The sequence below is a fragment of the Salvia hispanica genome, chromosome 2 (assembly GCF_023119035.1).
Source record: "Salvia hispanica cultivar TCC Black 2014 chromosome 2, UniMelb_Shisp_WGS_1.0, whole genome shotgun sequence".
Lineage (NCBI taxonomy): Eukaryota > Viridiplantae > Streptophyta > Magnoliopsida > Lamiales > Lamiaceae > Salvia > Salvia hispanica.
This window is the reverse complement of record NC_062966.1, coordinates 20,822,954-20,845,280: the sequence shown is the minus strand read 5'-3', so window position 1 is coordinate 20,845,280 and position 22,327 is coordinate 20,822,954. Positions and strand designations below refer to the sequence as shown.

Genomic DNA, 22,327 nt, shown 5'->3' with positions numbered 1-22,327 from the left:
TTAGAATGATAATCTCCCCTCAATAAATTAAGTTCCATGCATCCCGAATAATTAAAAGGTTTGTGTTAAAATGACAATTCATCTTAACATCGTGACACCACTTATACAACAATATTATAAACACTAAATAGCAATATTCAATACGCTAGACAACAATCTATCAAATTGCTGTCTAGCGTGTTGAATATTGCTGTCCAAGAAAAATTGATGTATAGTGTACAACATATTACTGGCCGTCTTTTTTAACATTTTTTTTTGTCACATGGCAGCTTATTGTTCATCCACGTGTACAATTATTTTACAAGATGGGGGCACCCTAACATGCTCCATGATTAAGAATACCACCCTCGTGTTTTACACGTCAATCCTGGAAATCAGTGGAACAAGGAAAATTATGGTTTACGGATGATTTCAATTAGAATTAGTTAAAGTATTAATAAGAATTTGGTAATTTTTGAATAAATTTAATAATTGATTATATAAATATTCGGTTAAAAAATTATTAATCACAAGTAATTTTTTATAACTAATTAATTAATTTTTTATATAGCTCCTTTTGTTTTATTTGTTGGTGTTTGGGAAAGTAATTACTCTTGATAATAAACTAAAAATTTGGCCAACAACATATGGTCAAGGTTGTGTACCTAACATGCTATGGTCTATATAACTATATTTAGGTAATTTTCCACTTTAATTAGGGTTACACATATAACTTTATTTAGTTTATTAATTAACTTTATCGGTGCATGCATATTATATCAAGTACTAATAGTTTGCTGAAATATACAAGCTAGAAAGTTCTAGACTAAATTATATTTTCAAACTTTGGTAATTTTCTTGAAACCTAAAGTTTTCTTAGCGAGGAACTTAATCATAATTCATAACTACCGCCATACTCTAATTAATTAATAATATATCTCATCTATAAATATATATATGATCTATCCTACTAAATGCAAACAAGTAATACAAAGTCACAAAATCATACCCCCGAAGAAAGGAACAATGGTTTACAACACAGAAGCACAAAACATATACTCAAAATACAAGCCTGCGGCAGAGGGCCACCGGCAACGAGCCATGGAGACAAAGTCGACCGGAGATATTAATGCAAGTGCAGAAGCTTTCATAAAGAGATTTAGGAGGCAGCTGTTTCAACAGTGGATGGAGTCGTCGATGGAGAAGAACTAAGACCAAATTATCAGAAGGGGTGTGTGTGCTAATTACTTTGGATTAATTTGTTGTAATTAATATAGTTTGTGTATTAGTTTTATTAAACTATATAGGATGTATATAACTATTTGACTATTTCTATTTGTAACTGGAAACAGTGTTCATCGATCTTAGTTTGTTTATCAATATTGAAATAATTCATAAGTTAATTCCCTTTACGTATATATACTTAATGTTTAGAGAGGTCTTATCTAAATGTTTTGAGAGGAGTGCTTTAAAAGAACAACACCTCTTAAAGTGACACTATGACACCACGTATCCTGTAATATTATAAACGTTACACATAGTAATAGTATAAACGCTACACTGCAATCGCAAGCGTTTATACTATTGCAGTGTAACGTTTATAACATTGCAGACGGACAAAAATTGCAGTCTAGCGTTTGCTGATCGAGAATTTATCCTTAAGTATTTTTTATGATTATCACATGACAGCTGATTATTCATTCACGTGTACAAATTATTGGCTAGGAATGGTGATATGGTATTACTTTAAGAGATATGTCATTTTAGCATAAACCTAGTTTGAGATCCTTATTTAAATGAGCCTATGATGTGTTATAATGTGGGAACACGAAAAATACTTTAATTGCCAACCAATTTGCGTACATATATTTAAGTTTAGAGTGGTCTTATCTAAATGTTTTGAGATACTTATTTAAATGAGCCTATGATGTGTTATAATGCGGGAACACGAAAAATACTTTAATTGCCAACCAAGGGGGAAACCTATTTTTTTGTTATTTTATCCAGTGATATACACCAATACACCTAATTATAGTGGAACATAAATATAAAGTCTATAGATGTATATTTAATAATTAAATGAATTATTGCAGCACTTATAGTTATAGATGTATATTAAATGAATTATAACTAGATAATTATTACTGATGGAGTACAGGCCGTATAATACAGTTCTGTATTGTACTTCACGCATCAAATGTTGTTCCCAGAGCTTGACTGAGGATTGAGCAAGAGCGATAGGGACAGGCCGGACAGCGGTAGCCCAATAAAATCAATTAAACATACCACAGTACTATTTATATAGACTTTTTTTATATGTCAATCTATATATTATATATATGAGCAATTTTATGAAAATGTGTGTTTATAATTTTAGTAGCTAATTAACTCCATATCGTTTTCTTCTTCTTATTCTCTAATCAAATTCTTGAAAACTTATTCATCTTATTAATTATAGATATATTTCTTGTGTTTAAATGACAACCCCTTTTAAAATGACACTGTGACACCACTTATACAACAATATTCAATATTCAATACGCTAGACAGCAATCTATAGATTGTTGTCTAGTGTATTGAATATTGTTGTCCAAGAAAAATTGTTGTATAGTGTACAATATATTGCTGGTAATTTTTTTTAAACTTTTTTTTTGCCACATGGCAGCTTATTATTCGTCCACGTGTACAAATGATTGGCTATGAATGATGGTATGGTGTTATTTTAAGAGGTGGTGGCGACCTAACATGCCCCTATATTTTTTTATATGTGCACGTATCTTATATTAAAAAAGTATTTATAGGAAAAATTAATTTTGTATACGAAATTCGGATTACTTCAAAATTCTGTATGCTCGTCAATGGCTACAAAAACGGATAACAAAAATTGAAAATTAAAAAAAAATCAAAATCTTTCAGTTATTAATGCTCTCATCCCATATAGATCATTGTTACAACTTTTATCTTGACAATTTTCATTATATATATACCGTTTATAATTCGATCAATAAAATAGTACTAATAATTTTGTATTGTATAAGTATATAATTCGCTTATAGTTAATTATTAGTAATAATAATATCGCCCCCCTCGCTCAAAATTTTGGCACCAACCCTCGGCCTAGGCGCTAGGGCGCGGATCTGCTGGTGCTGCACCCTCGTCTTGTTCAATGCACAAGGCTTATGCATCTTGCCATCCAATGGTATAATCGGTATGCTCTCGCAGTTGCAAATCTCAATCATGAATCCATCCGGATCGTGGAAGAACACCTGATCCATGTCGATCCCGCCTTCTTCTACTCTCTGCCGCACCCAATCAATCCCCATTTCTCCCAGTTTCTTCTCCACCATGCCCATGTTCTCACACTGCCACATCATACATGCAAGTTGAGCTAGATTTGTAACACATTTTCCTTTTTCTTATTTTTTTTTTGTTATGTGTTATTTGAACATAGCCAAATTTACCTGAAAGGAAATGTGATTATCTTTGGTATTAATCACAGTTTTGTTTGGCAAATTTTCTGGATTTTCAGTTTGAAGTAGATGTATCCCTATCCCATGTCCAACCAGCCTGCTCATACAATTAATCAAGAATTCAAACACACAATTACACATACATACATTCATACATATATATTTGCATGAGAATATGTGTGTGATTTTTACCATGCCCCTGGAAATTGCAAAGCAGCAGGCCTCTTGACAGGCACAAATCCAAGAACATTTATATAGAATTCATTGGTTTGATCCACTGATTTGCAGACTAGAGAAATGTGGTTCAACGACGACAGCTGCAACACATTCCTCTTGCTGTCCAGCTGCATCTTTGCTGGAAACAAGAAAAACTGAGAGAAGAGAAGAGAAGAGAAGAGAAGAGAAGAGAAGAGAAGGAGAATTGAAGGAGTTAGATAAGTGATTTGCAGTGGAGAAATTGTTGAGTTTTTCGAATGATTTAATCCTCATTATATAGAACTCCATTAACTTCATTAGATCATATATACTACTATACTATTTTACATTAATTAATTTTCGCATTTTTAAGTAATTTAGCATACGTTATTCTAAGTATATTTTATTTGTGGTTTGTAATTGAGTTGTAGTACCTATGACAAGACAATAGTATTAGTAATTTATAATAATGGAAATACCGGAGATAGATGTTACGTGTTTGTGAATAGAGGGATTGAGAAATTGAAGCTTTCCATATTTTATTTGTCTAATCTCCTTAGCTTTTTTTTTTTTAATGTCACACTTATAGTAGCTTTTTTTTTGAACTCTACATATCTTCCACCCTTTCCCACTTCATTTATATCTTACTTGGTCTAAAGACGTGTACGGTACACGTTATGAACACAACACAAACATATAGTGTGCTATATTTGATTAATAGTCCAAAATATTAATATATATAATTTATTTAGTCTATAAAAAAAAACGCATTTATTGCATTACACAATCAAAATTAGTATTGTACTTGAGTACTAGTATAAATCATTCAACACCACTATTCATGTTTTAAATTAATTATCTATCAAGGTTTAATGTTTAAACTTAGATCAACTAACTGAATCCTTGTTTTTTAGTTAAGGATTTTAACGTTTCCATTATTGTGAAAAGTTTTTGTCCTATACCAATAAACTTCTGTGTTGAAGAAACAATCCTTTAATTGAAACGAATAAACTTTTCCATTTCTAGTATACATGCATTTTGTAATCCATATATATATATGCTGAGCTAATTAAATCAAAATTTTATTTTGAATAGAAATTCACCAACAACAAACTTTTCTAAACCAAATTAATTAAGAAATTAACGAAAAAGACTTGGACGTGGAAATAGAATATCTTCACTTTATGCGTTTCGATAAGCAATTTAGTTTGTCTCACAAGGGAAATTATCATTGATAAAAATAATATATTATACCCCTATTATATTACTCATAATTAGAACTTATACTATCATTGATAATTATACCATATATTAGTAATACTATAAAATAAAAGATTTTTTTTAAAAAGAAGAAATTAATTTACTAGAAATTGAATAAATTTGAACCTTTGAAGTTTTAAAAATTAAATACTACTTCCTCTATTCTATAGTAGTGGAGACGTTTCTTTTTTATACACGATTAAAAGTTTGATATATTAAAAGTTTTAAAGGTGATCAAAATGTTGAAAACTTTCAATTTGTAAATAGCTCTTGTTGATACTGAACCATTAGTGAAAAGATGTCGAGAAACAGTTTGAGATTTCGATTGGACTGATCAAACATGATACTCCATCCGTGCCACAAGAATGAATGTACACTCTTTCTTTTTTAGTCCGTCTCACAAGAATATGCACTTTTCAATTTTAGAAGAAAAAAAATTCGCCCTAAGAGCATCCACTATAGGTGGACACTTTTTGGTGGACAACTTTTTTTTTTGTCCATAGCCACTTTTTATTTGTCCACGGCCACAAAAAAAAGTTTCCGCAGCAATAGTGGACACTTTTTGGTGGACAAATTTCACTTTATTTTTTTTGTTGTATATTTTAATTCAATTACAATTAAAATTATCGGACTAAAAATAATTAGAGAAAAACGGCTAGTGCAATAAAATTAAAATTGAAAACTAAATTTTCGTCGGATTAAAGTGAGGGGAAAATTACAACAAAAATTTGATCTACGGAAAATCACACATGTTCTTCACGCTACGCCGCCTCCCCTACGTGCCCAGACCTCTTCAATCAAATCGACCTGGAGTTGGTCATGTGCTGTGCTCCTGCGTATATCAGCGAAACGTTGGATCAGATATTCATTACTACGTGGTACACCCATCTGTATCGGCGCGGAGGCAACGCCGTGACTTGTACTTGCACCATCTTCCGGCGCCCAACGTTCTGCAGCAAATCCTTCATCTTCTATTATCATATTATGCAATATGATACATGCTACCATAATATTCGCGACATCATCTTCGTGCCAAACTCGTGCCGGGCAGCGTAGAATGGCCCATCGCGCTTGGAGCACACCAAAAGCTCGCTCAACATCTTTCCTAGCGGCCTCTTGTTTTCGCGCAAAATATTGTCTCTTCGCTCCAGCCGGTTGGCGAAGTGTCTTGACGAATACGGGCCAACGAGGGTATATTCCATCTGCCAAATAGTATCCCCTGCGATACTGCATGCCATTTGCTACAAAATTGATCTCTGGACCCTCTCCCCGGCACTCATCATTGAAGATAGGCGACGACTGCAGAACGTTGATGTCGTTGTTCGAACCTGCAACACCGAAATACGCATGCCAGATCCGCAAACGGTAGTCAGCAACGGCTTCGAGGATCATCGACGGATGTTTCTGCTTGAAACCGGTAGTGAACTGGTCTTTCCACGCCACCGGGCAGTTTTTCCACTCCTAATGCATGCAATCAATGCTGCCCATCATCCCGGGAAACTGTGCACCGCACCGTGCATATCTAGCAGTCTCTGGCACTCATCAGGGGTTGGCTTTCGTAGGAACTCCGGACCAAAGACTTCCCGAATGCCCTTACAAAACTGCCGGAGCACATTTAGACTAGTCATCTCACCCATCTGTAGGTATTCGTCGAACATATCAGCCGGTCCGGCATAGGCAAGCTGCCTAATTGCAGAGGTGCATTTCTGCAAAGTAGACAGTCCGATCCGGCCAGTGCAATCACTCCGGAGCGTGAAGCACTCGAACCGGTCCGCCAATGTCGTCGCTATATGGGTAAAGAGCGGTCGCGACATTCTGAAACGCCGATGAAAAATCTCAGCCGGGTAACGAGGGTCAGCGCTAAAGTAGTCGGCCATAAGCCGATCAGCCGCTCCGACATGGTCTCGTGGGATTGTCCGACGATGAAGAATCTCACGAGGGATCGCCGCCGCCGCCGTCTCCTCGTCGGCCTCCCTCTGCACCTCTTGAATCAAAGAATCCCATGCTTGATTCCACAAATCATCCATAATTGAAATGTTTTTAGAGATAGAAAATTTGGATAGAAAGTGAAATGGGTGTGAAGATGTGTGTGGAGAGAAGATGAAAATGGGAGGAATATTTATAAAAAAACCATTACAAATTCGAAATTAAAAAAAAAAAAAAAAAATTTAAACCGGCGACCGCCGCGCCGGTTTCGCCGCACAATAGATAGGCGCGGCGGCCGCCGCGCTTCTCTCTCTTCCGGCTCGTCCTCGCCGCAATCGCGGCGAATGCCCGTCCGCCCCCGGGGCGGACACCACCTCCGCTATAGCCCGCCGCGGCTAAGCCGCAAACGGGGCGGTCGGTGCACCGCCCCTATAGTGGATGCCCTAATGAGATAGGACTCATTTCCCACTAACAATACTTTAATTATTTTTATTTTATTTTACCTCTCTCTTACTTTGCCAATTTTATATTGCTGAACTCAAAGTGCATATTCTTTGAAGACTGGGGATGTATTTAATGTCGAGATATTGTCACATTGGATTAATCTTAATGTATGAGTCTTGGTCTTAGCCAGTGATAATATGAATTTTGAGTAATATGGATTTAATCAATCCAGAATAGTCTCGGGACAATTTAATCATAAGCAATCGAGACTCTAGACTAAGATTTTCGCTCAGTTCAATCCTATTCGAAAATTTTTAAAACTGTATGAAAAATGAATCTGATTCGATCTGAATTGTTCAAAAATCTGAAATCTGATCCAAAATTTTGAAATTATATAATAACATATACAAATCCGAAAATCTCATACTATCGAATACTATTAGAATTGTTGAACATAATAGTTTTATATTTACTCGTTTTCAAGGTATAATATACGTAACTATATTTCAGATTTTGATTTACTTTGGATTTTAAAATATCCGAACCAAATATCTGAACCAAATTTTAAATTATTCTAATTTAGTTCCGATCGGATTTTTGATTTTTGGATATTTTTGGTCACCCTCGCAAAAACAAGCTTACGCCTATGGGCTTTGGCTATAATTTGGAGCGATTCCCAAATCACAAAATAAAACCCTAGCTTCTCTAAAACCCTTGCCAGCAGAAAATCGACCTAAATCCCTACCTCAGAAGATAATATCGTTGCAAAAATGGAAGAGATAACCGAAGGAGTGAACAAGATTAACATTGCTGAAAACCAGAAGAAGAACCGAATTCAAGTCTCCAATACAAAGAAGCCGCTATTCTTTTACGTTAATCTCGCTAAGGTATAGAGTTATCGGCGCCCGTGTTTGATTATTCGGTTTCCAATTCTGCTGTGAATTGGATTTTATTAATTTCATGTATTTTGTTATCTAGAGGTATATGCAGCAACACAGTGAGGTAGAGCTTTCAGGACTTGGCATGGGTAATTTCCGTTACCTGGTTTTTGAGTTGCTTCTCATTTTATAATTTCGTATGTATATGATGACTGCGACTAATGAGAATGAAAATGATTTTTGGGGTTATGCTCTGTTTTGATGCGTTTTCAGTTTATGTAAGAGCATCATTAGTCCTCGACAAGTACATTTGTAATGGGATGATTTGGACGGTTTTCTAAGCAATTCAGTTCGTTGTAGTCCTTTTGTTGTTTTCAGTTTTATGTTTATAAGGAGGGATTTGGTGTTAAGGTTCTATGTTTGATTGTTTGGTTACGTTGGTCTGCCTTTATGCAAGGGATAATAAGAAGGTGCTGGCTGCTTGTGAAAAAAGTACTGCTACTGATTAGAATGTGTGGATCTGTAGGAGTAGCTCATCAGCCATTTGTTCAGTGACAATTTCCGGTTGCTCTTTTGGTAAAACTGCGTTGAGATGCCTTAAATTACACCGCCGTGAGAGTTTCTAAGATTGTGGTGTGGTTCTCAAAGGACCAGTTAGTTACGTGAAAAGTTGAAGTTTTAATTGGAATTTGTTGGCAGACTAATCTTAATCTTTTTGCTAGTTGATGTGGATTTTTTTCTGTGTCGTGAATTACAACTCATTCGAAAAGGATATGAATACATTACTGAAACCATTTTGTGACAAGGAGAAGCGACAATTATTTTCTGCTTTGATGTGGATTATTTTTTAGAATCGTGCATTCTAAACCTCTCCTTTGTTTTGGATTTGCTGAGTGCATCCCATCCTCTATAATTTTTATTTGTTCCCCTTTTCCTGGTTCTGTACTGATTTTGTGATTTGTTGTTATGTTATTATAGCAATCTCAACAGTTGTCTCAGTTGCTGAAATTCTGAAGAACAATGGATTTGCTGTTGAGAAGAGTGAGTTATTCTTTACAGTTCCATTTTCTTCATTATTGTTTTTTAACGATCACAAGCGACTTCTGAACGCCATACTGATTTGGGAAAGGTTTGATTGGGTGATCAGCTATAGCAGTAACTTTGGTGGGTGTTGGAATAAAATGGTGTTACAAAATGAAGGAAATTGCATAATCTTTTAATCAAAATCTTCAATTTGATTGCTGTATCTAATAATCTGTGTAGACCTTACAGATACATCATATATGTTGCAGAGATTGAACTAACCGTATCTACTTTTGAACATGTAGAAATCATGACATCCACTGTGGAGATAAAGGATGATTTTCGTGGAAGGCCTGTCCAAAAAGCCAAGGTACGTCTATTCCTGTTCAGACTGGATCAGTGCATAAGGATTAGTATTGATGTTTGTATCCTGGGCGTGTTTCTTCCTGTCTTTGATGAGAACAACATGGGTCGATGCTTAGGTACATATTCGTTAACATCTTACATCTAATGCTTTTTTTCATTTTCCTTTTGTTCTCTCTTTTTTCATACAGATTGAAGTAGTACTTGGGAAAACAGCAAATTTCGATGAGTTAATGGCTGCAGCCCAAGAGGCTAGGGAGAATGGAAATGATGAGGAATAAGCCTGATAGCCGTCATCTCATCTCTTATTTTGCCTACTGTTATGGATGTTGAATGAGTTTGAGTCATGTAAAATGGCTACATTTATAGTGGGTATATTCCTTTAAGTTTTGTAACAAGTTGTTTATTGGATGTGTTATGGTTAAGGCTTTTTTTAGGTGTAGATTAGTCAAATGATGTTCTTTAACACAGTACTATTATATGCAGTGGGATTATGCCTTTTTAGGTGATTTATTATTTGCTGTGAGATATTGAAGGCACTCTTTTTACTCCAAAACACACAATTTCCTGTGAGACATTGAATGAACTTCCCGTTTCCTTGCATATCTATATCAATGTTTTGTTCCATCTATACACAATTTTTTGATAAATTAACATGGTGTAGAAAAAGGTATAGTAGTACAATAATAATAACCAGAGAGCTGAGAAATCTGTTGAAATTCCAAGATCCTAGTCCTAGTATAAAAAAATGAATAAACTCTTCAAGATGTTCTATACTTAAATAGAAAAACATGACTAAGAACAACTCAATATTGCACTTGAAGCTTAAAAATCTGCTATGTTCCCATCTAGATCTGTCACAATGTACTAAAATCTTTGAGACCAGCCTCCAATGATTTATACCAGGCTGAGAAGATCCACACTGCCCAAGCCTGGCCAACGCCATTCCTAAGAGTAACACCTCATGGTCTATTCATTTGATATCCACAGCGTCACCCTCCCCACACTGCCTATCTATGAAGAAAATACCTAACCACAGAAGCAACCTCAACTCATTGTTATTCTCAGAGTGGACTTAGCGTAATAATTTGAAGAAGACGCCATACTGAACCTCTCCTGGTGAATAAGGCTTGTTTTAGGTGAGCTCGGCTTGGCTTGGTTCAGCAAGAAATATGGATACAGTAGTTTCTCACTCGTTGGATATATCTTGTCTGTTGAGGGAAGTATGGTGAGAGAATCAGCCTATTCGCTGCAAGTGGATCCATTCTGCAATTTTATTACCAAACACCAGTTAGATTTCTGCATAAATAGGAATATGCCAACAGGAAGCTTATTGTAGAAGCCAAGTATGCTATCAATAAACTGCAGGAGAATCAAGTATGAACTAGGATAAGAATGCTTATGATGCAGTCTATGTTTCCCTTGCCCGACCATGACATGTTACATAAGGGCACAAAATTGTTCATTTAATGAACAGGACAACGGGTTGTCCACCTTACTACCTGCCAGTTCCTATGTTACTGGTGCTTATTCCATGGTAGTTGGTGCCTCAGTTGCTTCTGAGATAACCACATGAGCTACCAAATGAGGAGATGCATACATTCATTCCAATATGATAATCAGGTGATCCGAACAGAACAAAATCACAAAATAAATAGCTTGGAATGTAAAGTTTCTCACAAGAGCTCCACCTCAAATTCCCTAACAACTATGCACTCTCGGAAGAGATATCACATGTTCGGACTAAGAAGTGTTTCCTATTGGTTATCAAGATTTCAAGAACCTGCCAGCACATTCGTTAGAGTTGAATCCTGTAGCAAGGAATGCAAAATCACTGAGGTCTCTTTAGTCAGATGATGGCTCGAGTAGCACCCAAATATGGCCAAATACTTCAAAGCAACATCAAGCTTTGCATCAATTGGTTTGGAAGTAACCATGCTCTTCCATTCTTTGGATTTTCCTACTAAACAAGCACCATGTAATAGAGCAGCCAAACTCACTGAGTCTAGATGGAAGCCTTTATTCAACATCTTATCAGTCAGCTGTAATGCAGTTCCAAGCATCCTGTTCAAACAAAGACATACAACAATTGAGCTGTACGCAGCAGATATGGGATGCCAACCATCAGATACCATCGTCCCAAAGATATCAAGAAGCATATGCTTATGCTGACCAGAACCACCATCTTGTGTCCCCTGAATAACAGAAGAAGCATTGTTTGATAGCCCGTTGACCAAATAATGAAATGTAACTTCATTGGGATTACACTTGCTCATCATCATTTCTTCGAAAAAGGAAGAGGCTTGTGCAAGTTTTCCCTCTTTGCAACAGCTACCTATCACTACAGAATAAGTCACCACATTGGGAGGCACACCATTTGATTGCATTCCTCTGAGAATTCTTTCTGCACCCGAAACATTTCTACAACAACAAAAGCCACTGATGATTGAGGTATACATCACAACATTTGGTATGTACTTCTGTTTGATGACGAGGCCAAACACAGCCAATGCACCAAGCAAATCATTCTGCTTTACTAACCCATCAATGATTGTAGAATATGTAAATTCATCTGGAGTGATGTTTCTTCTAGTCATCTTATTAATGCAAAGAATAGCATTTTTTATCTTCCCAAGCTTACAGTAGCCCTTAATCATAGCATTATACCCTACAAGCCCAGGATTCACACCTGTTTTTGTTATGAGTTCAAAAAGGTTTTCGGCATCATCAAAGTTGCCACTTCTTACATATCCATCAACTAAAGTGGCATAAACATATGAATCAGGAGACACATTACGCCCAAGCATCTCTTGGAGAAGCTGCTGCGCATCAGCAAACCTACTCTGTTTGCAAAGTCCGTTAATTAACACATTGTAAATGCATGCATCGGGAGAAACTCCCCTTTCCACCATGTTGTTTCGGATGGTCAAAGCAGCCTCAACTTCTCCAGCAACAACTAACCCATGAACAAGACCTCCATACGTTATCATGTCAGGCTTATGTCCACTTCGTGTCATCTCAACGAGAAGAAATGACGCTCTCTCAAAATTTCGCTCCCTGCAGTAGGCATGTATAAGAGGGGTAAAGCTTAGCTTATTCGGAACCAATCCACGATTGATTACCTCCTCCAAAAGCTTTTCTGCCTCCTGCACATTCCCATCTTTACAAGCACTAGAAATCAAAGAATTATATGTCACAATGTCCAACCGGCACCCTACTTCCATCATCTTTCTTGTTGTCTCAAAAGCTTCCCTGACAAAGCTGTATTTACATCTACCATCAACAACATTGTTATAGATTATGGTATTCACCTCAATACCACTCGACTCCATTTCCTTTAACATTTCATCAACCTTATCAAATTCCCCTCTTTTGCAAAACCCATCAATCATAGCCCCATAAGTCTCATGGTTTGGAAAGAAACCCTTCACTTTCAACTCTTCGAAAAGCTCATGAGCCCTCTCGAGACTACCTCTCTTGCAAAATCCATCAATGAGAATATTATAGAACACAATATTTGGAATGCAGTTCCTTCCCCACCTCTTCTCAATCAACTTTCTACCTTTCTCAACCTTTCCTTCTCTACACAATCCCTTCACCATTATAGAAACACTATAATTGTCCAAACAACTAGTCTCACCGGCTTCATCTCTCCTCACCATCTCTTCATACACACGCCACGCAGCATCCAACTTTCCTTCATCGACAAGCCCGTTAAGCAAAGAATTGCATGCCGGTAACTGGGGCAATGTGTTGTAGTTCCTAAGAAGATAAGAATACAAATCGAGAGCTTTAGAAACAGACCCCGATTCCGCATACGCGCGGATTACAAACCCTAACGCCTCGTGAGTAGGCCGCTTCTCTTCACAATGCAAACACTCCAACAATACGCTGTCGATTTCTTCCAAGACTCTGGAACGAGCCAAGAGCTTCAAAAGTGAGGAGTAAGCGAACCCATCGAGGTGGAAACTGCTATGGGAGATGAAACCGTAGAATTTGAGACCCAATTCGCAGTTGCGAATTTTGTCGAACACTAGGTGGGCAACTTCAGATGGAGCAATATCCTCTCCAAAGAAACGATTTTGAAGGGACTCTTCCCACTTTTCGTCTTCACTTCGGAGAATTTCACAAACTTCATTGGCCAAATCCTTGACTTGAGGTGTGATGGGAGTATTGAGGGCTGGCTTGATTCTTTGTTTGGGGCGGTTTAAGGGTTTGATGAGTCTTAGAATTGCCTTGGACATGTAGACGAAATGGTTTTTAAAATTTGTAATAACTTCTTTATATTTTATCCTCTTCTCATAAAAACCCATCGTCGGCGTCGCAAACAATTGGACCATGTAATGTTGTACTCTTGCGTATAAAGTATTTACAACTATGGACTATATAATTAACGAATAAAAAATAAATTATTGATAATAAAGCATGTATGGTATGTCATCGCGGTCATTTTATTTTGATGTGAGTGTGAAGTAGGAATGGATTACGATTAGTGGAGTAGGTGATCCTTACCGCATCACGGTGATGCCTTCCGTCCAACGCGGCCCACCCATGGTGCAAACATGTCGCGTTTCTCTTTTCGTGCGTTATTGATGCTCTAATATTTATATTCACGAGTGAATTTACTAGTAAAATTTAGATAAAAGATTAACCCCTAACTTCACAAGTTTGCTTTTCTTCGAGAGTGATTAAATTATGCTTGATAATTATTGTTTTTTTGTTCTTTATAATATTTTATTTTATAAAATGATAGATATAAATCGTTGAATTTGATTGAATTTTAGTTAATTAAATAAGACCCAGAAAACAAAAAAGTACATTACAAAGTACTACTTACTATCTATTTTTACAGTTATCTCATTGATATATGAAACGACATTTTTTGGTGTTATTTCGAATTACATTCATTATGATAAAGAAAGGAAAAGAATACTCATTTAATGAAGGCATAACCAAAAAAAACGTCATTTTGTACGCAGAATGAACGATTGTGAAAATTTGAAATTTCATGCTTGGGGAGTATTAGACTTTCTAAACTTATAGGAGTTGCAAGAACATAACATCATCTCTAATCAGCATCAAGATACAACTATCAAGTATGCAGAGAAATCAACAAAACAGTAGTACTACATCTATACAGAGTAGTCTCGTGCAAATGCAACTGACAGGAAACAAGCTTAAATCAAACTGGTGGTTCATCAAAAACAGTCCATTCATCTTCCTGACTAACAACTAGAATTGAACTCCGTGATCACATGAATGTGTTGCTTACAAAAATGACAAACTTCAAAGCAAATCTTTCTTTCTTCTACAAGTTCTTGTTAATGTATAATAAGAATTGCATTTTACATTCCTTTCACACAGCCTCACAACTACACGAAAAAAGGTTGCATTCGGGATTCCAGGTGACTCTATCAAATATGTCTGTGCCTCACAATTACTCTCCATAATCAAATTACAAAACAATGTTACAAATAGTAACACAAAACAAATGAAGGAATGAGCAACTTTAAAAAGCTAAATGAGATGTTTATTAAACAAGAGCTCAATCATGTTACAAAAGAATTTGTTAAGGCTAAATCTGCCAAGTGTGGGTTAGAATTCAATATGGAACATCAGCAGGAGGGAGTTGCTCAGAGCAAGCCGAGGCACTAATACAACCTAGCTCGTAAGACTAGTGAGGTCGCTATATCTTAGAGATTTAATGCATATACAAAACAACTAACCACCCTGTTTCGTAACTCCCTCAAGCTCACTCTGGCAATCCACCATAATACGTTCCTATGTATTCTTCTAAACTAACATGCAGCAAACAGCTGCATCAAAAAAATTAGTGTAGCCCTTCAATTTACCAATTGTTAGAGCTCCAGCATAATCAAACATGAGTCATCTGATGCATCTGGCAATCAGCTCAAACCTGAAGACAACACAAATATCCAGATTATCACAACTGAGAGATGATTTAAAATATTGGATTATTGGTTTAAAATCCATTAACGAGTTGAACTTACATAATAACTAATTTGGGCAGAACCAGAATCAGACTGAAGAAATTACATGCAGTCATCGGAGGTGGTATCTCTAAGGCAAGGCTCCAATCGACCTTGCTTCATAACTAATCAATCCAATTTCCTCCCTATGAGACGATTGACCCATCCAATAAAATAGGTCATTTCCTTGACAGCATGGATTTCATAAATTCAATTTGAGCCGGATTAAAAGGAGGCTTCCTTTTCAAAGCAAGACTATAGATATGTTTTGCCTTATCAAGTTTTCCATCTCCGACCAGGCCCTCAATCAGATTGTAGATGGTACCCACACTAGGATACCAGTTGTTCTCCATACTTTGTTTACACATGTTGTATGCCATGTCAAATTCTCTTGCTTCACAGAAATAATGAATCAAGGTTTGGTAAATTTTTTGATTTGGCTTGTATCCCTCACTCCTAAAAGCAGAATACACATACATAGCCATTTTTAGATTTCCCATTTTGCAGAAACCTTTGATCACCAAATTATACGTGATCTCATCAGGAAACTCAGGAGATCTCTTCAATCTCCGCATGAAATCCAACAACTTATTAGCATCCCATGTACGCCCCTTATTCACCAAAAACTGAATCCTCACATTGAAGGTCGCAATATTTGGAGGACACCCTTTTAATACCATCCGGCTCCACAATCCATTTGCAATCTCTGGACAGTTCGACTTGTAACAGGCCTCTATAAGCGAAGTGTACGTAAAAACATCAGGTTCCAGTCCCCATTTTCCCATCCCAGCCATGACAAGAAATGCCTTATCTAATATACCCATTTCACAGAAACCCTTGATAACAATATTAAAAGAATATGTATCTAGCACAATTCCAAATCTACCAGGAACATCATTTAGAAACCAATCAATCGCCTGCAAATCCCGAGAGTCAGTCAATACCTTCAAAGCAGCATTGAACGACTTAACAGACCTCGCACAACCATACAAATGCATATCACAAAACGTATTGACAGCATGCTTAGTCATTCTCGCCCTACCATACAACATTATAATTCGTATAATGAACCCTTCCCGACGACCCTGTGGCAGAGTCTTCTGATGCTCAAGCAAAATCTCAATATAATCAAGCCGGCCCGCCCCAGCTAACCTAGAGACGGTGTCCTCAAAGACAAATCGGTTCTCAACAACAACCTTATTTGTGGCATTAGCCTTAAACAAATTGAACAATTTCTCAGGGTCCCTTTCCTTCTTTAGCTTAATCAATGCAGGCTCATCTACCGAACTAGGTTTTCCAGCTCTACTGCTAGCAGAACTAATTTTTCCAATGGATGAAGAAACAGCTGCGGTGGCGAGATTACAGTGTGCGGCGCCTAACCTGCGAATCAGTCGCAGAGTGAGCATGTTCCACAAAAGCCCTAATTTTTATGAATACCCATTACCCACCAGGCAAAATCGCAGCTTCTATCAATATATCACCGAAATCGAATTCCCTCAACTCAGGCAGCCACAAACTAATAAAAAAGAATTTGATCTTGGATCAAATCAATCCATTCCAATCCTAAGAAACAAAAAAAATATATATCAAATGCGATATAAGATCCCAATCGACCCAAAAATAATAATCCCTAAAATCTAAATTGCGTCCCGAAATTGCAGACTAGAATCCGAATCTAGAAAACTAAAGCAATGCGAATGAATTGATATGCTTTGTACATAGAATGGAACGGATAAATGAGATCATCAAGGCATAAAAACAGATGGGCTATATACATACATATATATTTGTATATAAGTGAGTTTAGGTGGGTGGGGGAGAGCTTGTGGTGATGGAGGGTTTTGCGTCCATGAAATTTCTAGTTTAGGGGTTTACAGGTTTTCTAGAAATGAGGTCTTATTGATCTGCTGCACGCGGTTGCACGATAAGTTTTTCTCTTAGCTGACGTGGCCAAAGACTAATGCACTAAATTGAGACGATTTAATAATTTAATCTAAATTAAGACGATTTAATAATTCAAATATTTAGGGCGCCCTCACTTTCTCATATTTCAATTTCTACCAATTTGGGCTCATATCTCCACATCTTCCCTCTTGTTTAGTATACAAGAACTGATCCAAATATTATATAAAATAAAGACTTTGATTTAATAGAATTATAGATCGACAAATTTATCTCTTCAAGTGAAAATATGGAAAGGTGAGAAAGTGAAAAGGTGAGGCAAATGTGTAAAACCAAGTCCATATTTTGGTGCACTTTTTAATGCACACCCGAATCTTACCTATTTTGCAAGATTTCAATTCTTCCTCAATTGACATGAATAGTGCGGACCTCACCTCAATTGTAAGGCCCCCAATAATTAATTTGTGGAAAGTGAACACAAGAATTGGCTTAATTCTTCCAAGAATCGGCCAATTCTTTCAAAGTGAACACGCCCTTAAATTAAATCCGACAGAACCAAAATCTCCTCTTAACTAATGGACTTGAGCCAATCGACGAGGCCCAACAATTTTGACAATAGGCTCGAGCCTTATCTTAAAGATAATTAAGTCCATTGTATTAACGTCGGAAATAAAACGTAATTCATTGGTTCGGACATACTAGTACTAGTAAATAAGGTCGTCATTAGTATCGGAAATCAGAGATTGTGTAACAGTTGCAACACACAATGACAAATGAAAAATAAATACATAGATGAGTTAATGTCTTCAAAATAGCATCGTGAACGCACAATGTCGTATAAAGAATAAGTATACAAATGAGTTAATATCTCGAAATAACACCGCGTGAATCGTACAAGATAAATCCTAGTTGATTGTAATATGAATAGTAATTTGACATAGAAAAAGTTTTCTTATAAATTTAGTACTGTAATTATTTGTGGTTTGCATTCTTTGCCTTAATTGCAATATAACGTCGAATCCACGGTACGATGTCTTCATTTGCTTTGATGACCATGAAGAAGACGAGTCTGTATATAATAGTCATGCTGAATATAACGCTCAGATCCATCCATTTTGATCGATAAATATCCACTTCAAATATGTTTTCCAAAAAAAACCTTTCCCGAGAAGGGATCAGACATATGTCATTGAACTCAAACCACAAATTCTAATTGATTATGTACATGACCTAATTGAACAATTAATTGATTGTTCATAATTTCATTACCTGTATAGCCCAGAATTGAAAACTCATGTAGGATAATGGATATCGCCAAACAAGCTTTGGGATTTCATTTGGAGGAAGAAAGTAGCCAGATGCAAGCAAAAATATCCCCTGTTGCATCAAAATTATATGAAACCAAATTTAAGATGATACAAACAATATGTAGAAGAAAAAATTAGAGTAGGCACATTTTCTATAAGTAATAGGCCATATTCTGACACGTCATGTCAGGATTCTACTATTCTCATTGATAGAAATCGATACTAAGTTAAAAAGATTGAGATATAGTAATTGATAAGTTGGAAACATTGGGATATAATTGATACAATTGTTAAAGGTTAGAGGTGAATTTGATAAATTTTCAAGATTGAGATGCAATTGATAAAACTACGAAAGATCAGGATAAGTTGAATCACGGTGTTAATAAAATGGTAGATGGTAAGGACGTATGGACCTGTATTCCGGCGCCGATGACGATTCCCATATGATAATCAGGAACAACACTAGCAATGACCATCATGAGGCTCTCGACTGCACTCACACAAGCATAGAGGCACAGTACAAAGAAAGCATAATGCGAGAAGCCAGAGTGAAATCCTACCATGAAGTAGCAAATACTTCCACAAGTTACACTTGTCGTTATCAAATATGGCATTGCTGAGAAGGTATTGCTTATAACAAATGCCCCCACACCATAGTGCCCATTCAGCCTCTCCCTTTGGAAAACCTGATCAAATCCCACTTATATTAGTATTGCAGACTATAATACTTTTGAGTCGCATTGCGGACCCAGGAAGCAGAATACTACATGATTACCTTCATATCCTCCACAAAAGAGGGGAAGCCTCCAACGCACATGATGGTTACAAAACCATAGACGAACGCCGAGCACGCTCCTCTCCCCTGCATTTCCCAATTACTACTATAAACAAGTTCGTAAATCAAATTTTTTATTTTTGCATTTAATGTAAACTGTCACCTGAATTGAAGTATAAGCAGTTCCTATATCAAAATAAATGGAACCAATACCAACTGCAGTAATGATGTATATCAAAAGCCTTAGCCAATAATACCCCAAATCCCTCCACATATTTACAAACGACCGTTGTGTCAAAGGGATTGTTTGTCTCAAGAAACTCGCCTCACTCCCTCCAAAACCAACAACACTTCCTTCCTATTATATGCAAGAACAATAGAAAATAAAAAATCCATTCTTTCTTAATCCCAACAAAATAGATAGAGATACATTATAGGCCAAAAACTTACTACTTTGGACATTTCCTCAATCTTTTCTTTTGTTGCACAACAATATTCAGAGCTTAGGTAAGAGTCTACAAGCCTTTTGACAGCTTCAGCTGCTGTTATTTTATCTAGAGGATCATCATCTGTCTCAGACTGCAGCTTCATTGATCGTCTCACTTTGTCAAAATCAGAGTTGATGCAATGTATGAAGTGATCCGAGGGGTTCCCGAATTCAGGGCAAGGGAATCCAGCATCGCCAAAAAACTGTATAAACAATAGACAAGTAAACACTAAACCATTGTGTGAGATCATTTAATGGATCAAGATTCGTACCTTGTGAGCTTTAGACGCTTCGCCAAAGTAGACGGTTCTGCCATGGGAAAGCAAGCACAGCTTGTCGAACAGCTCAAACACTTGGCTGCTAGGCTGGTGGATCGAGGCTATCACTGTCCGTTGATCCTTAGCCAACCCGCGCAGCATCTCAATCACAAAGAACGCCGCGGCACTGCTCCCCTCCAACAATATCAGTTAGTTTTTAGAGAATTTCCAAATTAATTTTATTTGCCTACTGACCTGTCTAGGCCAGTGGTTGGTTCATCAAGAAAGAGTAATTTGGGCCTCATGAGGATCTCGAGGGCAATGCTGACTCTTCGCCTTTCGCCTCCGCTGATCCCTCGCAAGTGCCAGTTTCCGATGACAGTGTCGGCGCAGTCTTGAAGCCCCATCTCTAGGATGGTGTTTTCTATGATGTCGGATTTCTCGGACCATGGCATCGTGTCTGGGAGCCGGAATCGAGCCGAGTATGCTATTGTTTCTCGTACTGTTAGTGTCCCCATCAAGCTTTCATCTTGTGTTACATATGCCTGCCAAAAGATGTCAACATTTATTGATATAAATAAAAGGGCAAATTGTTCGAAAAATCATTCTGGTCCGTCTACAACTTTATAAAATGACTGATTATATCACAAATTTGGCATATTTTAATTGTCTCATAATCTCATAGTTGTGGGAAGTTATGTACAACATGGCAAACCAGAAAATACTATATGGACAAAACGAGTAGCTTCTGACGTCGTTTAATATACTTAATCAATAAGGTATTTAATTTTTACATATGTATTATTATATCAATAAATTCAGACACTATCATGCTGAAATTTTTCGCCATGAAATGGTAAAAAATTGTTAAAAAAGCCAATTGGAAAGTTGCAGGATAGATCAGAATTTGACCAAAATATAGCAAAATATAACCATTATTTGAAGAGAAGACTCACAACGGTGCCAAAAGAAAAGTTGGCCTTACGGCCGTTGAGGAGAATATCTCCGGAGACGAAGGCGTCGGGGGCGAGGCGGCCCGATAAGGCATCGAGCAGCGTGGTCTTGCCGGAGCCCGAAGGTCCGATGAGAGCTGTGAAGCTTCCTGCCTCAGCATAACCACACACTTGCTCCAAAACTGTGTGTGTTTTTCCGTTGCGGTGAGCGATCATAACCGTTAAATCCTTCCAAACAAGACTGCATGCACTCTCCATCTTTGCCGTTCCGTTTGAGTTTGACTGTAAATGAGACCAGACGCTCTGTTCCTAAATCGTGTTACGGTTAATGTAATAGTTGCTTAATTCTTGCTAGCTGTTTAGAGCAAAAACCAAAAACGCGTCTCTTAATAATTATATAAAGAAGAAGATTTCATATTAGATTTTTTGAGTGAGGGGATCATATTTTAATTATTTTAAATAGCACTTCAACGGGATCGATGAGCCCAAAGATTGTAAGCTGTAACATGTAAGATTAATTAAAAATATACATCCGTCAAGCATGTCTATTGACCATCATAATCTTTGTTGTGTCAATGACGATAATATCATTCGATATCCTCATGGGATATAATAATGTGGTGCTTAATTAAAATTTTAATCAACTTATTTTCACTTTAAAAGATGCAACTTTCTATTCGTAAAAAAAGAATATTCTCACTATAGATCTACTTGAAATTGTGTTTGAATTGAAATTGCAGGAACTGTACTGTAATTTAATTTGAAATATATTTGGAGTATTCTTAATTTGCTATATTAGAAAATCAACTAAAATTATTTATATCCATATATAATACACGTATGTATATTTGAAATTTTTTTCTTTAAGTAAATAATTGTTTGTTGTAGTGAGATTGGTAAATTGTACTACTATGCTGGTTGTGTTGTCTTGTGTTTCAATTTCAATTCGGCATTAATTGTTGCAACTTCTATATAGGCTACTTATATGAAGTGATCTTTCGGCACGAAGTTTTAAAAAGGGATATTAAGTGCGTTAAATAAATAGATAAAAAAAATAAGAGGAAGAAAAAAGTAGAGAGAATGAATAAAGTAAGAGAAAGTAAGGTAAGAAAGAGAAA

The 22,327-nt window shown here is 36.6% G+C and overlaps 5 protein-coding genes and 1 pseudogene across 30 annotated transcripts; 1 reads left to right on the top strand and 5 right to left on the bottom strand.

Annotated features, from left to right (window-relative positions):
* Positions 1 to 2,908: 2,908 nt before the first annotated feature.
* LOC125204207 (glyoxylase I 4-like) lies at positions 2,909 to 3,799 on the bottom strand. Its single transcript, XM_048102800.1, has 3 exons — positions 3,642 to 3,799; positions 3,441 to 3,546; positions 2,909 to 3,341 (listed from the first exon to the last, which is right to left on the bottom strand). Exons 1-3 carry the CDS (start codon positions 3,797 to 3,799, stop codon positions 3,036 to 3,038), a joined length of 570 nt encoding a protein of 189 aa, XP_047958757.1. The 3' UTR covers positions 2,909 to 3,035.
* A 1,861-nt stretch (positions 3,800 to 5,660) lies between these two features.
* Positions 5,661 to 6,931, bottom strand: LOC125206452. Its single transcript, XM_048105704.1, has 2 exons — positions 6,418 to 6,931; positions 5,661 to 6,232 (listed from the first exon to the last, which is right to left on the bottom strand). Exons 1-2 carry the CDS (start codon positions 6,929 to 6,931, stop codon positions 5,661 to 5,663), a joined length of 1,086 nt encoding a protein of 361 aa, XP_047961661.1.
* A 960-nt stretch (positions 6,932 to 7,891) lies between these two features.
* Positions 7,892 to 10,054, top strand: LOC125204208 (uncharacterized protein At2g34160-like). The gene is made up of 5 exons (XM_048102801.1): positions 7,892 to 8,161; positions 8,253 to 8,301; positions 9,131 to 9,193; positions 9,481 to 9,545; positions 9,730 to 10,054. The coding sequence occupies exons 1-5, from the start codon at positions 8,045 to 8,047 to the stop codon at positions 9,817 to 9,819; spliced, it is 384 nt and encodes a 127-aa protein (XP_047958758.1). The 5' UTR covers positions 7,892 to 8,044; the 3' UTR covers positions 9,820 to 10,054.
* Positions 10,055 to 10,214: 160 nt separating this feature from the next.
* LOC125204204 (pentatricopeptide repeat-containing protein At1g52620-like) lies at positions 10,215 to 13,814 on the bottom strand. 25 transcript variants are annotated; one of them, XR_007173515.1, is made up of 5 exons: positions 11,539 to 13,813; positions 11,230 to 11,321; positions 11,041 to 11,097; positions 10,650 to 10,804; positions 10,215 to 10,567 (listed from the first exon to the last, which is right to left on the bottom strand). XR_007173515.1 is itself a non-coding variant. In XM_048102799.1 (4 exons), exons 1-4 carry the CDS (start codon positions 13,780 to 13,782, stop codon positions 10,781 to 10,783), a joined length of 2,088 nt encoding a protein of 695 aa, XP_047958756.1. In that variant the 5' UTR covers positions 13,783 to 13,814; the 3' UTR covers positions 10,215 to 10,780. The 25 variants fall into 25 exon arrangements, 21 of the variants coding, with proteins under 21 accessions (XP_047958756.1, XP_047958746.1, XP_047958737.1 ...); XM_048102799.1 differs by lacking the exons at positions 11,041 to 11,097; positions 11,230 to 11,321 and having other exon boundaries at positions 10,215 to 10,804; positions 11,539 to 11,602; positions 11,712 to 11,733; positions 11,805 to 13,814; XM_048102789.1 differs by lacking the exon at positions 11,230 to 11,321 and having other exon boundaries at positions 10,215 to 11,097; positions 11,322 to 11,602; positions 11,712 to 11,733; positions 11,805 to 13,813.
* A 1,232-nt stretch (positions 13,815 to 15,046) lies between these two features.
* Positions 15,047 to 17,395, bottom strand: LOC125204192 (pentatricopeptide repeat-containing protein At1g80150, mitochondrial-like). 2 transcript variants are annotated; one of them, XM_048102765.1, is made up of 3 exons: positions 17,308 to 17,395; positions 15,550 to 17,091; positions 15,047 to 15,455 (listed from the first exon to the last, which is right to left on the bottom strand). In XM_048102765.1, the coding sequence occupies exon 2, from the start codon at positions 16,932 to 16,934 to the stop codon at positions 15,708 to 15,710; it is 1,227 nt and encodes a 408-aa protein (XP_047958722.1). In that variant the 5' UTR covers positions 16,935 to 17,091; positions 17,308 to 17,395; the 3' UTR covers positions 15,047 to 15,455; positions 15,550 to 15,707. The 2 variants fall into 2 exon arrangements, with proteins under 2 accessions (XP_047958722.1, XP_047958723.1); XM_048102766.1 differs by having other exon boundaries at positions 15,550 to 17,044; positions 17,308 to 17,337.
* Positions 17,396 to 18,317: 922 nt separating this feature from the next.
* LOC125203126 lies at positions 18,318 to 21,466 on the bottom strand (annotated as a pseudogene).
* Positions 21,467 to 22,327: the final 861 nt, after the last annotated feature.

Coding starts and splice junctions, on each gene's coding strand:
- LOC125204207 (XM_048102800.1), bottom strand. CDS start 3,799: ATGCAGCTGGACAGCAAGAGGAATGTGTTGCAGCTGTCGTCGTTGAAC. Junction 3,547..3,641: donor TTGCAATTTCCAGGGGCATG/GTAAAAATCACA, acceptor TTGTATGAGCAG/GCTGGTTGGACATGGGATAG. Junction 3,342..3,440: donor ATAATCACATTTCCTTTCAG/GTAAATTTGGCT, acceptor ATGATGTGGCAG/TGTGAGAACATGGGCATGGT.
- LOC125206452 (XM_048105704.1), bottom strand. CDS start 6,931: ATGGATGATTTGTGGAATCAAGCATGGGATTCTTTGATTCAAGAGGTG. Junction 6,233..6,417: donor GAGACTGCTAGATATGCACG/GTGCGGTGCACA, acceptor TCGGTGTTGCAG/GTTCGAACAACGACATCAAC.
- LOC125204208 (XM_048102801.1), top strand. CDS start 8,045: ATGGAAGAGATAACCGAAGGAGTGAACAAGATTAACATTGCTGAAAAC. Junction 8,162..8,252: donor TTTACGTTAATCTCGCTAAG/GTATAGAGTTAT, acceptor TTTGTTATCTAG/AGGTATATGCAGCAACACAG. Junction 8,302..9,130: donor GCTTTCAGGACTTGGCATGG/GTAATTTCCGTT, acceptor ATGTTATTATAG/CAATCTCAACAGTTGTCTCA.
- LOC125204204 (XM_048102778.1), bottom strand. CDS start 13,782: ATGTCCAAGGCAATTCTAAGACTCATCAAACCCTTAAACCGCCCCAAA. Junction 11,098..11,321: donor TCTAACGAATGTGCTGGCAG/GTTCTTGAAATC, acceptor TGGTTATCTCAG/AAGCAACTGAGGCACCAACT.
- LOC125204192 (XM_048102765.1), bottom strand. CDS start 16,934: ATGCTCACTCTGCGACTGATTCGCAGGTTAGGCGCCGCACACTGTAAT.